The sequence below is a fragment of the Heterodontus francisci genome, chromosome 13 (assembly GCF_036365525.1).
Source record: "Heterodontus francisci isolate sHetFra1 chromosome 13, sHetFra1.hap1, whole genome shotgun sequence".
Taxonomy (NCBI): domain Eukaryota; kingdom Metazoa; phylum Chordata; class Chondrichthyes; order Heterodontiformes; family Heterodontidae; genus Heterodontus; species Heterodontus francisci.
In genome coordinates, this window is record NC_090383.1 from 95,829,247 (window position 1) to 95,846,538 (window position 17,292).

Consider the following 17,292-nt stretch of genomic DNA (forward strand, 5'->3'; position numbering starts at 1 on the left):
ATTTGGCTCTGGGAAAACATACTTGAGCTGTCAGATTACTAAAGAATGACTGCTTAAAAAAGACTGAGGTTAGTTTTTTAAAAAGTAAGTGGAAATACTTGTTCTTGAAGCTGGTAATGCTTTACTATCGTATATGTCTTCCACATTACATACATTTAAAAAAATAAATTGTACAAATGCAGAGAGTCACAAAAATTAATTCAATCAAGCGGTTCTAGCGTCATGAATAGGACACAATGACTTGAGTATTTGCAGAAACTCAGAACTTAAATTACTCTGTTATGAACACTGGACTTTGTAACATGATTGTTTTAAAAATTGTGATTTTTAAAAGTTTAAGATGGAGTCCGGAAGGTCAGGTGACTTCACATCTACTCTGCTAAAGGACAAGATGGATCAAAGACTTTTTTTTGAAAAAAGAGACTGCAGGGGTAACACCTGAAGAGCAATGGGTTTTGCCTTCCCAGACTTTCAGGTCGTAAAACAAGGAGTCAGTGATTCTGAAGATGCAAATGTACCAAGCAGCTGTTAACACCTGGGAACAATGGAAGGCCTCGATGGCTATGTGAAACCAGCCTTCTGGATTTTGCATATTGGAGCAGGTCAATAAGTTTATTGACTTTTGACTACAGATAAATTTAACAGATTTTCTGAAGGGAGACAAGCTTTAAGAGAAAGAACCAGCAATTGCTGCCTCAAGCCAGGTTGTAAGAAGGGAACCCAGTGGTTGCAGCCTGAGAGCAGGCTGTAAGGACGATAATAAGTGGTTACAACCTCGAGAGAGAGAGCAGATATTGCTCTCAGAAGCCTGATGCAATAAAAAGCTGCAGAGACTTGAACCCATTTTGAAAGTTGAAACTTGTGGAGAAGTAGAAGACCAACAGGATCACCAGGAATCACCTTATTCCTGGACGTCCAGGTTGGGAATGCTCAGGGAAGTGAGTGAAGAGGACATTTATTTTTGAAAAGGCATGGGAGATCCAACCCATTGATATTGGGAGGAGTTTGGGACTTTTAACTGCAGTGGATTTGCCATCAAAAAGGAGTGTGTAAAGTGTGGTGTGAGGTTTACAAGTATTTTAATAAGTAAAGAAAATACCTTTCTTTGTAATCTGGGGTATCAGCTCCTTACAAAGTACTGTTTAGTTAATGGGGATATCTTTTAGTTTAGTTATAATAAAAGTCCTAAAATGTGAAATCTTGTCGTGTAATTCTTTAAATTAGTCTGGGTGTTCATATCTCGTATATTTCACATTAATGATCTCACTGAGGTTGTAACAACTGCTTTCAATTTATTAGCAGCGATTATATACTGAATAGTTTGTATTTTTATGTTTGCTACTATTATTGGAAGTGGCAGTATGATTCAGGTTGAAGAACACTGAAGCAGATAGTGATTTGAGGATTGTCTATTAATGGAATCATGTGATGGGTAATATAACAGTCCAGGTTTTTATTTGGAAATTCAGCTGTGGATTCTAAATAAATTATTTTTATAAGTTTAATTTAAAAAATGGAACGAGTGCAAATATTGTGCAACATACCCAACAACCTATGTGCTCTGCTTTTTATCGTTGCTTGTAGTTCAACTTTTAACCTTGTATAGTCAGCACCAAGTTTATTTTGATGACTACCTCCATGTTGACAGACTGTCTGTCTGACTTGATGTTATGAATGAATCAGTTACTTCCTCCAATACAGCATTGGGAAGATTGAAGCCTTTATTTTCAACATTTGCATAAATTCCAATATCTTGCAACTGATTCCATTTCCCAGTCCTCAGCTACTTGTTTTGGCTGACCCAGACGGTATGAAACATTGTGTCCTGTTCAATCCTGAGCAGAGATTTAAACCCAACATCTCTTCTATCATTAAGACTGCCTAATTCCACTAATGTAATGTTTGCCACCTTTGGCCCTACCTTTGTCCCTTGGCTGTTCATTTCTTTTTCCATTCTTATGTAACATCTTGGCGCATTCACTCCTGTGCACTCCTTTCTGCTCTCAGTCCCTGCACTCTCCATAAACTGTAGCTCATCCAAAACACAGGTGCCCGTGTCCTATCCTGCAATAAGTCCTGCTTAATATTCGGCATAGTCAAGTCCAAACAAGAGTCTAAAATTTCAACAAAGCCAATTCATAGCTTTGAGGGGAGAATTGGCGAAGGTTGATTGTGGAAGTAGACTGAAAGGTATGGTGGTGAATAGACAGTGGGAAACTTTTAAGAAATGATTCAAAATTTTCAATAGCAATACATCCCATTGAAAAACGAAAGTTCAGTGAAAAAGATCCATCCATGGCTTGCTTGGGAAGTTAAGGATGGTATTAGATTAAAAGAAGAGGCTTACAATGTTGTGAAGAATAGTAGTAGCCTGAGGATTTGGGAGAGTTTTTGCAACCAGCAAAAGGTGACCAAAAAGTTGATAAAAAAGGGGGGATAAAAGAATGAGAGTATACTAGCCAGAAATATAAAACAGATTGTAAGAGTGTTTACAAGTGTATAAAAAGGACAGTAGCTAAAGTAAACGTTGGTCCCTTAGAGGCAGAGACAGGAGAAATTATCCTGGGGAATGAGGAAATGGCAGAGACATTAAACAAATATTGAATCTCACACACACAAATAGATTACAGAGTGGAAAGTAGATTTTGTGGTTGGATTAGAGTCCAGAATAAATCAAAATTAAATTCACAGTCTATGAGGTTGGATGATTCAGTGGTCTTCTGGCTGACGTATCTTTGAAGTCTTTGGTCGGTCAAAATGCACTTTGTGGCTGGCCTGCTTGGCTCAGGGTGTTCTTGGAGGCAGACTTTTAGGTGGCTCTCTTCCCCTGGTCTCTGTCTGTACAGTCTGTAGGCTTGGAGGGTCCACAGTTGCAGACAGTTTTCAAACTTGTGGTGTTATCAAGAGAGAGAGAGAGACACAGCCTTTCTGCTGCTGCACAGTCTGAGTTACCAGCTTGACTGTCTTTGTTCAAGGAAACTCCCAGCCTTCACAGAGATGGACAGATGGTCACATGACTGCCTCAGTGTATTCTCTGCAACGTTCTAATGAGATTCAAGGTTTGGAATTGGCTCCCCAGGCCCCAATATTTACACTTAGAGGGGTTTGCTGTTTCAAAGCCAAGGTGTTAGGATTGTCTTGAATGCCATGCTAATGAAGCAATCTTAGGTAATTCAATCACTTAGAGCATGCCATAGTTCTAGGTCCATGCTCCTCAGACCTCTTTCTACTGTTGGAGGCCTTGGAATGTGAAAAGGTGTTTCAGATGCAAATTGCAGTGGCCATCTTGGCTGCCAGGCTTTTAAAAGTTAACTGCAGGATTTTTTCCATTAAAAGTTTAAAAGTCCAAAAGATGAATTAATATTCCTTATTTGGCATTTTTTTTCTTCACGAGTGAGTGCTTGACAAATTTATTACAGTTTTTTTTGAGGATATAGATTCTTTGGCCTCCTTATCTCGAGAGACAATGGGTAAGCGCCTGGAGATGGTCAGTGGTGTGTGGAGCAGCGCCTGGAGTGGCTATAAAGGCCAATTATAGAGTGACAGGCTCTTCTACAGGTGCTGCAGAAAAATTTGTTTGTCGGGGCTGTTACACAGTTGGCTCTCCCCTTGCGCTTTTGTCTTTTTTCCTGCCAACTGCTAAGTCTCTTCGACTCGCCACACTTTAGCCCCGCCTTTATGGCTGCCCGCCAGCTCTGGCGAACGCTGGCAACTGACTCCCACGACTTGTGATCAATGTCACAAGTGATATATATGTCACATATGATATAGATTAGTAGGGTAGATAAAGGGGAACCAGTAGATGTAGTATACTTGGATTTCCAAAAGGCATTTGATAAGATGCCACATTAAAGGTTAGTTCACAAGATAAGGCCTCATGGAGTTGGGGGTAATATATCAGCATGTATGGAGGATTGGTTAACAGACAAGAAGCAAAGATTAGGGCTAAACCGGGCATTTTCAAGTTGGCAAGCTGTAACCAGTGGAGTGCCGCAAGGATCTGTGCTGGGACCTCAGTTATTTACAGTTTACATTAATGACTTAGACGAAGAGGCCGAGAGTAATGCATCTATGTTTGCTGATGATACAAAGCTAGGTAGGAATGTACACTTTGAGGAGGATACAGTGAGGCTGCAAAGAGATATAGACAGGTTGAGTGAGTTGGCAACAAGGTGGTAGATGGAGTATAATGTGGGGGAGTGTGAGGTTATTCACTTTACTAGTAAGAATAAAAAAGCAGAATATTTTTTAAAAGGTGTGAAAGTTTTAAATGTTGATGTTCAGAGAGACTTGGGTGTACTCTTAGAGCACAAAAAGTTAGCATGTGGGTACAGCAAGCAATTAGGAAGGCAAATGGCATATTGGCCTTTATTGCAAGGGGATTGGGGTACAAGAACAAGGAAGTCTTGCCACAGTTGTATAGGGCTTTGATGAGACTACACCTGGAGTACTATGCTCAGTTTTGATCTCTCTATCTATGGAAGGATATAATTTGCCTTGGAGGTTGGACAGTGAAGGTTAACTAGATTGGTTCTGGGAATGAGAGGGTTGCCCTATGACGAGAACCTGAGTAAATTGAGCCTACATTCTCCTGAGTTTAGAAAATGAGAGGCGATCTCATTGAAACATACAAGATGGGGCTTGATAGGTTAGACACTGAAGAGTTGTTTCCCTGACTGGGGAATCTAGAACATGGGGGCACAGCCTCAGGATAAGGGGTCAATCATTTAGGACTGAGATGAGAAATTTCTTCACTCATAGGGTTGCGAAACTTTGGAATTCTCTACCCCAGAGGGTTGTGGATGCTCCATTGTTGAGTATATTCAAGGCTGAGAGAAATTTTTGGTTTCTGAGAATCAAGGGATAAGGGGAACCGGCGGGGAAGTGGAGTTGAGACGGAAGATCAGCTCGAAGGGCCATATGGTCTACTCTTGCCCCCTTTTCTTATTTGCTTATGTTCTTGATCATTACACCTGTCTTTGACCTGCATTCACTCCTTGTTTCGCAGCATGCCAATTTAAACTCCTCATTCTCAAATTATTCCCTGGCCTCACCCCAGCTATCTCTGTAACCTCCTCCAACTTCACAACTCCTCTTGCATCCATTGATGTTAGCCTATTGCACGCATTCCCTGCCTCACCTTTGGTGGCAGAGCTATCCGCTGCTTGGCCAAACTCTGTCAATCTCCCATCTAAAGCCCATCCCCTTGTACTTCTCCCTCTGAAACCTTCTGAAACCCATCATTTCAGCCAAGCTTTCAGTCAACCTTCCTAATTTCCTTTCATGGCGTGGCATCCATGTCAATTTGTGAAGCACCATGAGACATTCTTACGCTGAAGACATTATTTTAATGCACGTTGTCATCTGTAGAGCAGATGAACTTCACAGCCATCAGCAAAGGTGTACCAAAAGAAGACACCCCACCTAAATGGATTGTTTGCTCTGTGTTCTTCATCTTTCTTAGATGGAAGGATGCAGCCAACCTTCTATGGAGGAGAGAAGTTTATTGCACTCATCCCCAAATATATTATGCTTTTACTAGGATGTTCAATATTCATCTATACCAGAGGATTTTATTGACCACTAGAGCAAAAAGGCTAAGAGTCTTACTGTGAAATTAATAAAACATGTTAGCATCGAAATGAAGTTAGAAAGAGTTTCTGATGAAAAAATATGATAAAATTTGTGCAGTACATATTTAGGTACTTAACTCAATAACAGACCTCATTTTCAGAGATGTGTGGCTCTTGAAGCTAGAACCCATGGTTTTTAAGCTTTCATTTTGTCAATGAATGTTCAGAATGAAATTTGAGGGGTGCTTTGGTTTTAGAAATGTACTGGTGATACCCACTTTTACAAATCATTTCTTAAAACAAAATTCATTAACAAGTCAGTGGTACTTACATTTTCAGCTGGATCACTAATGGAGAACTTTACGTGAAGTAGGCTGTCCATTTTTTCTAATTGTTGGGAGTGGACGAACATTGTCCAATTTGTATTTCTCCTCTTGTCAAATCCAGTCTATATTTGGAAACAATACAGTAACTTATTCCCAAATGATGATTCATTGCAGGTGGTAGCCTGTCGAATGATTGGTAGCGCCATTGCTTCTCAGTACTGTTGCAGTGTTGACTAACCACAGCGGTAGATGACTGATTATGACCCCTCCTCCCCTTCGAACTTAAAAAAAAGTTATGCATCTGTTTTATTTTTAAAAAGCTATACTGAAAGTTCCATTGCAAGGAGTAAACTGAATTTAAAAGAAAACCCAAGCAATCAAAGCATTGCTTCGTGAAACTGTGGTAAGCGGTCCTGTTCCTGAACAGGATATGTTTTTGAGGAGGGAGATGGAACTGTGCATTAATTTGCCAGTACACATTGCCATGGAGTTTATGCCTGTGATTTCCCAGCACTCCGTTCCCAACTGCTTCTTCAGTTTTAATGGACGTAGGTTCTCCTCTGCAAGGAGAAAAAATGAGATAGGAAGTAGACGTTCATTATTCCGTACCTTCTAGTGCTAAAGCAGAAGTATCACTGCGAAAAGCCTTGTGAGCTTGTTTCTGGTTTCTCTTGGGGAAAACAAGCAGGGATGTCGCTAAAAAGGAGAAAGGAATGTAATGTTTCTGAATTGGATAGCTTAGTAGTGAAGAATTGGCATTCAGATTGCTCTGACTGTTCTTCACAGTGTACATTAATTTCTTAGCAAATATTTGTATCTTAGCAAGTCAAACATGTTTTAGAATATTGCTTTGATTATTACTTGCTATGAAAGTAATGTTGTAATGTGTTAACTGAGGCTTTCTATTTTCTGTTTTAGGGGAAATCTACCTGCGGCACTGGATGCAATTATCGATTGTCACAAGAAATACAGCCAGATGCCTAGACTTCATGATGTTTTGTGCAAGTTGGTCGAGCAGGGAGACACAGATCTCTTGCAGAAAGGTGGTTGATGGAGGAGATACTGTAAAAACAAACCAAAATATGTTTTTTGTGTTCTCATCAGATTCCCTCCCCTCTTACTCCGATTGAATTTGTATCACAACACTCTAAATATTGTATGTCCTTACAAAGCAAATCTGTGGAATATTCCCTGTGATAAATTACAGATTTTTATAATTTAATTTTAATTTCAGTTTACTGTAGGTCAGTTCTGGAACAGACTTTTCAATGGTGTTAATTTATGAATTCATAACGGTTCTAAAGCTTTACATACCGTACTTGCAACTTCTCGATGAGTAGACATAAAATTCTTTTGTAGAAGAGATTGCATAGATTAATTTTTGATGCAAAATTTTTAAATGTGAAGTACTTTTACCCTCAACCTCCTTTTGAAGATTTTTTCCTATTTCAATTTTATCTTCCTATCTTTGAATTTTGTCTCCCACTTTCAAGTGGGAGAGCAGTGAGGTTTTCTCATGTAATCTTTTTGTTTTTAGCTTTAGTTTTAGAGATACAGCACTGAAACAGGCCCTTCGGCCCACCGAGTCTGTGCCGACCATCAACCACCCATTTATACTAATCCTACACTAATCCCATATTCCTACCACATCCCCACCTGTCCCTATATTTCCCTACCTATACTAGGGGCAATTTATAATGGCCAATTAACCTATCAACCTGCAAGTCTTTGGCATGTGGGAGGAAACCGGAGCACCCGGAGGAAACCCACGCAGACCTTGCAAACTCCACACAGGCAGTACCCAGAATTGAACCCGGGTCGCTGGAGCTGTGAGGCTGCGGTGCTAACCACTGCGCCACTGTGCTGCTGGTCTGTAACTGATGCATTCGCAGCTGTATGAATGTTTGATGTTGAATATTATTTCTTTAAATCTGCTTTCTGCTCTGTTTCCATTTGTCTCTCCGACTTGTTGCTTCTCTCGATGGTTCCAGTGTGGTGTCACAAATTTCTGTGGCAGCAAATTTTCCTTTTTATCGTAAATAAATATCAGGAGTAAAAAAATGGCTAGCTGCTGGCTTTTCTGGAAGGCATCTTGTAGATAGTTTGTATTATATGGAATTGTGGAGTCTCATAGGAACTAAAAAAAATTCTAGAAATTGGTTAAAAGAGCAATAACTGGAAATGCACAGTAAGTAGTCAGTATCACAGAGAAAAGAAAGAGAGAGTCCTATCATGTCTTTTATGAACGTTAAAGTGGTTACACCCAAAACACTTTGAAGTGTAGTGATTGTTATGTAAGAAAAAACAGATTCATATCTTGGGTGTGAACTTTCAACATTTCTGATTGAATGCTTGCATTTTGCATCATTTAGTGATGATGCATACACATCACTGCGGAAATTCAACCCAAGTTGCAGTGCTTCAAGACCTGTGGCTTTATTTTATGAGGAACAGCTAAGCAGGTTGAGTTTGTTATTGGAAAAGAGAAAATTCTGAGTTCACCTAATAATCTAAGTTTTCAAAATAATGGAAATTCAGAATTAATCCAGACACATTGTTGACTCTGACCAAAACTTTTAAACTAGGGAGTAAACGAGACATTCAGACAGAATTGTTTCATGCAAAACACAGTTGAGAGAGGTATTAGTTTTTGGGACCAATCAGATGGATTATGGTGTCTTTTCCATTCCTGCACTGCATGTGTTTTAATCACATGAAGTAAGTAACCAGGGAAGACTACTGACATAAGTTGTGTTAATGGATCAAGAGGCAATTAAACATGATCCTGCAGAGAAAGTGAGGATGTGGGATCAAAAAGGTGTAGGCTTGTTAGGACAAAGGGCATTTTCCCATTCCTGTAATTTTGTTTCTTAAAAGGACCCTCCCACTTCCCCAATCCAAAAATCTGCATCATAACTATATAAAAGCTGTGTTGAGTTAACTTTTGCTCTCCTTTTATGCCACTCTCATAAACAAAAGATATATAGAACCTTATGAATTATAGCATACATAAAATCATTTCGCTGACATTCTTGGGATGAAAAGAGATAAAGATTTAACTTTAGCTTTAACTATTGTTGCAATGCATGTTTTAAAATTTTCCCTTGTGCTTGCAGCTATGGATTTTGTAAACCAGGAGCGAGGTGAAATGACAATGCTGTATGACCTTTTTTTCGCTTTTCTTCAGAGTGGGAAATACAAAGAGGCCAGAAAAATTATCGAGGTGAGACTTCATCCTATTATGCTGTTCACAGAGCCATTTTAGTTTGAACAATGAGCGTCAATTAATATTCTGAACCTAAAATGAGTATTAGTCTAATTCTGACTGATGCAATTTAGTCTACAAATTGAATAATGTTAACCTTATTAGTGGTGATAAGTATAGAATTTAGTTTTTTGATGTCTGCATGGTGCTGCAATAAGAATTATAGCCATTTTTCTTTTAGATGTTATTCAAATTTAAATATTTTTCCAGCTCCGCTTGATTGAGTTGTTCCTTTTATGCCAAATATTATGTTTGCATATTAAACCTGCGATTGTGGAACAATTAAATTAAACTGCCAGTCCTAGGTGTATAAAGTTCTTAATCCCCTTTACTGATCAATTCTTTTGTTGTGCTTAAAAGCAGTGGAATTTAATTTGCTGCAGACAGAGGGTGAATCTGGTCAGATTTGCTGTAGCACAGGTCTGGGAGCAAATAATCAGTCAGTCTGCTGCAGCATCATATTAAATTCAACTTTTCCTTCCTGTAATTCCTTAAGCAGCTTATGATCAGCCAAAGGTGACTGATCACTCAACTAAATTTCGCATACTCTATCTGGCCTTGATTAAAATCTTTCCTAGCAATATAAAGGGATAAGTTGGAGTAAAACAGTCTGCTTGTCCAGCTTTTACGTTTGTTTCTATAGTGTGCTGGCATCAGTAGGTAGTTTGGTCTAATAAGACCTTGGTACACTGTTGGAGCCTTATTTCTTTTAAAAAGAATTGTCTCTATTTCTTGTCGTAGTGCATATAAATGGAATATGGAAGGCATTGTCTTTATTTTTATAGTACATTGTTATCTTGTTACAGGACTTTTTATGAAAACATGGGGACAGGAGTAGACCATTAAGGCCCTCAAACCTGTTCCGCCGTTCAGTTAGATCATGCCTGATTTGTACCTCAACTCAATTTACCCATCTTTGTTTCATATCCCTTGATAGTCTTATTAAACAAAACTTTCCTGATCTCAGTCTTAAAAATTTCGATTGACCCAGCATCCACAGCCTTTTGGAGGAGAGTTCTCGATTTATGTAAAACAGAAAGTGCTTCCATTTTCACTCCTAAATGACAGTAATTTTAAGATTGTGCCCCCTTGGACTGGATTCCCGCACCAGAGGAAATAGTTTCTCTGTGTCCAGTCAGTTGAGTCCCTTAATATTTTTATATACCCCAGTTTGATCGTCCTTCGGCCAATGATTATGGATTTTGACTTCCCAGATCTTGATTGTGGTTACAGAGAACGTATTAAGCTATAAAACATGGAAGCAAAGTTCTAGCACTCATGGGGCTGTGACTGGTGATGGGAAAAATTTGAGGCAGTGACTTGCGAGTGTAATACATTACAGTTTATTGGCTGAAGTATTTTTCCATTACTGGCACCAATTCGCTGAGTTACAGCATTGCAGGACCCTTCAGACTATTCCATATCTACTAGTATAATGCACTAATTTATAGCTTCCACCGATGGCATTTTTGTGCTTTACCAGCTAACTATTTGTATGATTTAAAAGTCTGCAGGAATAGAGAGGGTGCATTTTACTGAGTAAAGGCAGACAGCAAGATGGCCAGTCATGAAAAAGCCAGATGGCCCTATCATCACCTTAACCTCAAGCCAGTTTGTGCTGAGGAGATTGGTACTGTAGCTTTTGCTGATCTTTTATTTTAACTAATCTGAGTGGTTAATCTTGGTACGCCACCATTTTAAGATGTTTTTTCCTCTAAGTAATTTGCTGCATTGATTTTATTACAAGAGTGGAACATTTATTCTGTTGTTCAAACTTATCTGGAAATCCTATTGAGAATCAAGTTCCTTGTTCTGGAAGGTTATGATGTTATTACATACTTTATGTATGTTGCTATAAAATGTTCATTTAGAAAAATAATTGAGTTAAAATAAGGAGAAAATGAGCTGTAAAAGACAGAAATTGCTGGAAATACACATCGGGCCAGTTAGAATCTGTGAAGAGGTAAGATCCTGTTACGATATTTCAGCTGTGTACTCATCAGGAAATGAGCTACAGTTGCTACTGGTGAGGGACAAAAACTGGCGTGAGTAGGTAGTTTATTGGAGGGAGGTATTACTGTGTGAATCAAGGCTACAAAAAAATATTTCGGAAATATTTTTGTTCCTTATTCTTAAAATTTTTAAAAAAGATTTTCTCCTTTAAAATCCTTATATCCTGCTCTGCAGCACCATGAGAATAGTATTACCTGGCCAATAATTTAGGTAATATGTATCCTTGGAACAGACTCCTTAAGGAGATGGTGAAAGCAGTTAGTATTGATTAATTCAAATGCAAATTAGGTACATTTCTTTGAAAAAATTATATTTTGGGATATGGTATGAGTAATTCAAGACATGACATATGATAACTGGTGCATAATTAAAAGGAACAGGTCATTTGGGACCTGCGGTTCCCAAAGCTCTCCGGCACTGGGGGTTTCCTCACTTCACGTCCAGGTCTGTTGTAGACTGTGATGATTAGTCAAGGACTCCATTATCATTGCAACAGTTGTTATGAGCACGGCGGGAGCAATGCACTGTCAATTCAGTCCCTTCACTCCACAGTTGCAGCAAATTCTTAAAGGTTTCCCGGAATAAAACAGACTTTATCTACAATAACAAATTAGCTATTTAGTAAAACTAAATCTTAAACACTATTAAGATAAACCTATGTCTAAAGACCTTATAATTTCTTATTTTAAGAAATTCACACACACACACACACTCAAAAATAACAGTAGTTAACTGGTTTTTAAAAGTGGTGGTTTTAAAATTAGCTGTTTCTTAAGAATAAATAAATAAGTCTTTGTGGGTTACATTCCTGATGGATATTCTAATGTGGAAATAATCAATGCTACACAAAGTCTTCACTTGGATTTGATGAAGCAGTCTCATTTTGATAGGCATTCAAACTCTTCGGCTGCAGCAGGCATCAACAGTTCCTTCAGCAATACAAATGATCTCTTTAAAGGGTTATTTCCTCTTTAGGCAATTAATTTGGCCTGTAGCTCCTTGTAGAATTTCTACTGAGAGAGAATAGACAGCTCCTTTCTCTTCAGTATGCATCGCTGGTAAGTCTGATTCAGACCCATTTTTGCAGTTTCACACAGTCAAATCAAAACATTGTACCATGCGACCTCTCTCTCCTGCTGTTGCCCAGTTACAAAAATACAGCTATGGCACACTGTGCCCCAGAAAATCCAAAACTTTTCTCCCTGTCTTAAAGGCACACTGTTTTAATCCGAGGAGAAACATAATACAAGTCCGTGACACAGTCCCTTTGGTGACCATCTTTATCCTTGCTAGTGCCATGAGGCCTAGCAAATTACCCTCTTTTTAAAAAAAGAATTGTACTATATATGCAACACAAATAATGTTTTAAAACAGGTGATTTGAGGGGCAAGCATAGCCTTTTAAAGCATTAAAACAGGAGATCAAATTGTGTCAAAGTAGTCAATTTCAGTTCAGTGTATTCCATCCAGCTATATGCAACATTTTCCACGTGAAACAACAGATATATGCTTGAAAACGTGCATACCTAGCAAAGCTGCCTTCAACTTGAGCTGACCATCCACCATTGGTTTTACTGGGACATTGTTGATGACATAAACCAAGCAGGGAAGAAAATAACAAAAGAGTAGATCGTACAAATTATAGTGGTGAAGAATGAGTGCTTTCATAGGGTGAAATGAATCAAATGTTTCCGTGTGGCATCACGAGATAGAATTGATGCTCATAGCAGGAGGCGCCAATTGAAAACTACTGAAAGAAATAAACTGAGTATGATATTTAAGACTAGTTCTCTTTACCCTCCCTTTACCCTCTTTTGTAAGACTATTGAAGGCTATAATGCGAGGAGGTGTCGCTTCCAACAATAGACTGTGGAAGGTTTAAAAAAAGTGGAAACGGTGCATCAAAGTGGGAAAGAGATTGAAAATTAAGGAAAGGGTAAGAATAAATCAAAAGAACTGGAAATTAATCTGAGTAAGAGTGAAGAAAATGAATATGAAAGGTAAGGCAAGTAGAAGAGTAGGCTTAAAGTAAGACACTGGTCACCCAGTTAGTTGCTGGCTCATTATCCCAATGTCCTGCCATAGGAAGTGGGCTTTAATACTAAAAGAAAACAAAAAAGATACAGTGGAGTCTGACGCGTCTGATCACTGATATCTGTGCTGGAATATTAGATGATGGCTCCTAGAATTGCTGACTTGACCACTCGATACTAGAAAGTAACTATAGTAAACTCTGTTACTGGATACTTATGTTTGCTAAAGCAAATTAGCATCCAAGACCAGTGATGAAGCTGTTGTTGAGTAGGTACCAGTGCAATTGTGTCCCTGTGCTTCCATTCATAGAGTCATAGAGAGATACAGCACTGAAACAGGCCCTTCGGCCCACTGAGTCTGTGCCGATCAGCAACCACCCATTTATACTAATCCTACATTAATCCCATATTCCCACCATTCTCCTACCACCTACCTACACTAGGGGCAATTTACAATGGCCAATTTACCTATCAACCTGCAAGTCTTTGGCTGTGGGAGGAAACCGGAGCACCCGGCGGAAACCCACACAGTAGCAGGGAGAACTTGCAAACCCCACACAGACAGTCCCCAGAACCGAACCCGGGTCCCTGGAGCTGTGAGGCTGCAGTGCTAACCACTGTGCCGTCCTCTTTGTCAAATCTTTATTTTAGGGGTGGAAGGTCATTGGATGGTAATGATGTACTGTTTCCTTAAATTTGCAGGCAGCATGGAGCAATAAGAACATGTTAATTTGGGATGTAACAGTTCTGCAACAAAAATCAATCAGTAATAGACTGAAGCTAAAACCCTAATCTGACAAGCATGAGCTCAGTTCTACTTTTACATACACAAAAAGGGCTTTCACAGCACAAATAAAAATGTGTCAACAGATGTACAGTAAAATTGCATTTGATATGTTGGTGTAGATACAATTTAGGAGTATGCATCATTTGCTTTTGAGTTTAAAGTACTTGTGTGGCTTTGAATATATTTAATCTGCCATACAAGAATGAAAATGTTTGGGGATTTGCTGTGTAGTTTTGCAATCATGTTAAGCTTCTGCAAAGAGTTGCACTTCAACTTTGGCAGATTTTTAAAAAAGGGTGCAGGATATCTTTGGGTAAAATATTCCAATTTAGTGTTAATGTAGGCTGGATTGTAGTAATTTTTCTCAATAAGCTTTTTGATTGTTTAGTTTTGAATCCATAATGGACTTTGGAATAGAAGGACATGACTAAATGAAGAGGATGTAATGGTATGAACGGGAAGTGCCCTAATCAATTGAGGATATGTTGTTCCACTCGTGTAGCAAAACTAATGTACGATGTCAGAAGTAGTATAATTTAAACTACAAAATTCTGTGAAATGGATGTTTTATGTCATCGCCACTGTTCTGCAGTTTATAAGAAACCTTGGCTGTTAAAGCACTACTTAGTTTTTGAGCAATAAGCTGTAAATGTAGAACATCCACTGAGGTTAGGAGATTTAGTTAAGCTGACCTAGATGTTCTTTTGAGGATTGAGACTTATTGTAAGTGAAAACTGTTCTCAATATCAGATAAAGCTGAAGGGTATCTGCATTTATTGCGTAGTTGTCCTTTAAATGACAGACCCATCAATCAAGTCTAAACACAAGAGATTTAATACATTGCATGTAGTGGATTTGTGTATTGTTGCGATCCGTGTCATTTGGATAAGTGAAGATATTGAAAGTTGTAATCAAATGTACTATTTGTTCTGTACCTTCAATCAAACTCCTTTGTTTAATTTTCAGCATTCAGTGGTGTAATACTTAATTCTGTACAATAGTTTTTATATAAACCTACTTGAAATGGTAAAGAAACATGAAAATTTATCTGCTCCATCAAACTCTATGTTGGAAGTATGAACTTGTTGAGAATTTATGGAGTATGACCAAATTGGTTTGATTTAGAACAATGGAATAATTAGTGTACGTTTATTTAAATCCTTATAAGTTTAAAGAATTTTTGGAAACTTGGCACATTAATCTAATTGTAAATGTAACATTTAAATTAATTTGAAAAAGCATTTTTATGAACCTTGTTAAATATAAACTGCACAGTAGAAGCAAATTCATATAAAGTCCATATTAAACTATTCCAATAATAACCTGAGATAACATGATTGTATAATGTGAATTGAATGTAAATACAATAGGTCACAAATGGCTTGCAGAACAGGCATAAAAACATGTGATTATTAATGTTATTTGTGCCACAACAGACCAGTTGTGATTATTGTAGATTCATTTTTTTAAAAGGTAGAATTGCATTGTGGACTAATTTAACTAATTGTTTTACCACAATTGCTAATATCATAAATTTCATTCAGTAATTCTGTGTATCAAAATGTGATCATCTCATACAGGTGCTAAAACACAATCATCCTAAGAAATGTATTGATTTTGACCAATTGCCTTTTATTAGCCTATCCTTTTTTCTTTTAAATAAATTCTCTTTCCTACAGACTCCTGGCTTGAGAGCCCGCCCAGGGAGGCTTCAATGGTTTGCAGATAAGTGCACAGCCACAAATCAGGTAAGTCGGTTGTGTGGTTTCCTCAGTTAGTAAAACAAGATTATTATGAGAAACTTGGTGGAGCGGGGAGAAGAGGAGAATGGGGCCATCTGTAAACATATTTCTAATCCAGGTGAATCTTCTAAATAGTAAAACAAGGCTGTGTAATCCCTTTCTTATAAGACCCTTTCTAATTAGACTGTTTTGAAAACCTTTCAATATTAACAAAATGTGTCCATTGTGAACTTTTTCTATCATTCTGAAATATTTTCCTAATTTGCTTCAGGTTGAAGCTCTTGAGAACATGGTGGAAATGACCCAGAAGCTATTTGAATGTGACAGGGATCAGATATACTATTATCTTCTGAGGCTTTTCAGTGAGTGAACTTCTTTTAATCTGTCATTAATGTTGATGACCAATAGATATTTTTTTATATATACATATAATATTGTGCATGAAATATAGTGCAGTATTTTTTAAATAATCTTCAAGCACTACATAGCATCACTTCTGATCACAATTAACCTAATTCCTTGGAGTCGATAAGACTGACTACAGCATTAAAGCTCTCCAGCATCAGAGCAAAAAAATGTGTAATTATAATGTATTTTTTGACAACCCATTATAAATCTAATGATTTCTTTCTTTCCCTCTTGGGTGAAGTGGGTGGGGCAAGAGAAGAGAATTGGCAGATTATTGTTACTGATCTTTCACTAACCTAGTAGTCACCAGTCTAGTAGATTCCAAAGTCAGGATGTTTTAATTTGTTTTTAAAAAGTTACATTTTCGTATAACCTGAAACTGATCTCATCGATTTTGTTTATTCTTTAAAGATCATTCTTCTTATACTGGCTCTTCCAGTGGGTCAGTTTATGGTGCTAAGTGGTATATGTAGCTTGCACACAACCTATGAGCAATGCAGTTACTGTTAGGCTACCATAGTCCACATGCTGTGTGTTTTCTGTTGGGAGACTGATGAGAATGAATTCCCTGCAAACAGTTTCTGAAGCTGATCTCTGTTTTTCTATTCAAAGTGTAATATGGTGTGTAATTTTGTGTTAGTATTCTCAGTCTGTGAGTAAAAACTTTCTGCTGTTTCATTTGTATGTAATTTGTTTCCTTCCAGGCTACAGTGTCAGCAATCAGTAAGCTAGTCGCAAGTTCATATACATACTCATATACACTTCATATACAGATCGTAACAGTTTTTACAAATTACCTTATGTATATTTAGAGAACACACTTCCGATGTTAATTACTCCACCATTGGTGGCCATGCTTCAGCTCCCAAGGCCCTGAGCTCTGGAAATCCCTCCCTAAACCTCCACCTTGCCACCTCTCTTTCCTACTGTAATATACTCCTTAAAACCTCTTTGATCAAGCTTCTGGTCATCTACCCAAATATCTCCTGATGTGGATCGGCATCAAATTTTGTTTGATGATGCTCCTGTGAAATGCCTTGCGATGTTTTACTATGTTGAAGGTGCTATATAAATGTAAGTTGTTGAAAAAAAGTATCAAATGTTGACTGTTACACCAGATTTTACAATTGGGATGTGAGTAAAAAG

General features: G+C 38.0%; 1 protein-coding gene across 1 annotated transcript in view; it reads left to right on the forward strand.

Annotated features, from left to right (window-relative positions):
* lrpprc (leucine-rich pentatricopeptide repeat containing) overlaps nt 1-17,292 on the forward strand; it is a 154,880-nt gene that overhangs the window by 107,359 nt on the left and 30,229 nt on the right. The window contains exons 24-27 of the mRNA XM_068045217.1: nt 6,818-6,942; nt 9,016-9,122; nt 15,676-15,744; nt 16,010-16,100. Coding sequence (XP_067901318.1) covers nt 6,818-6,942; nt 9,016-9,122; nt 15,676-15,744; nt 16,010-16,100 — 392 coding nt within the window. The remainder of the gene's footprint in view (nt 1-6,817; nt 6,943-9,015; nt 9,123-15,675; nt 15,745-16,009; nt 16,101-17,292) is intronic.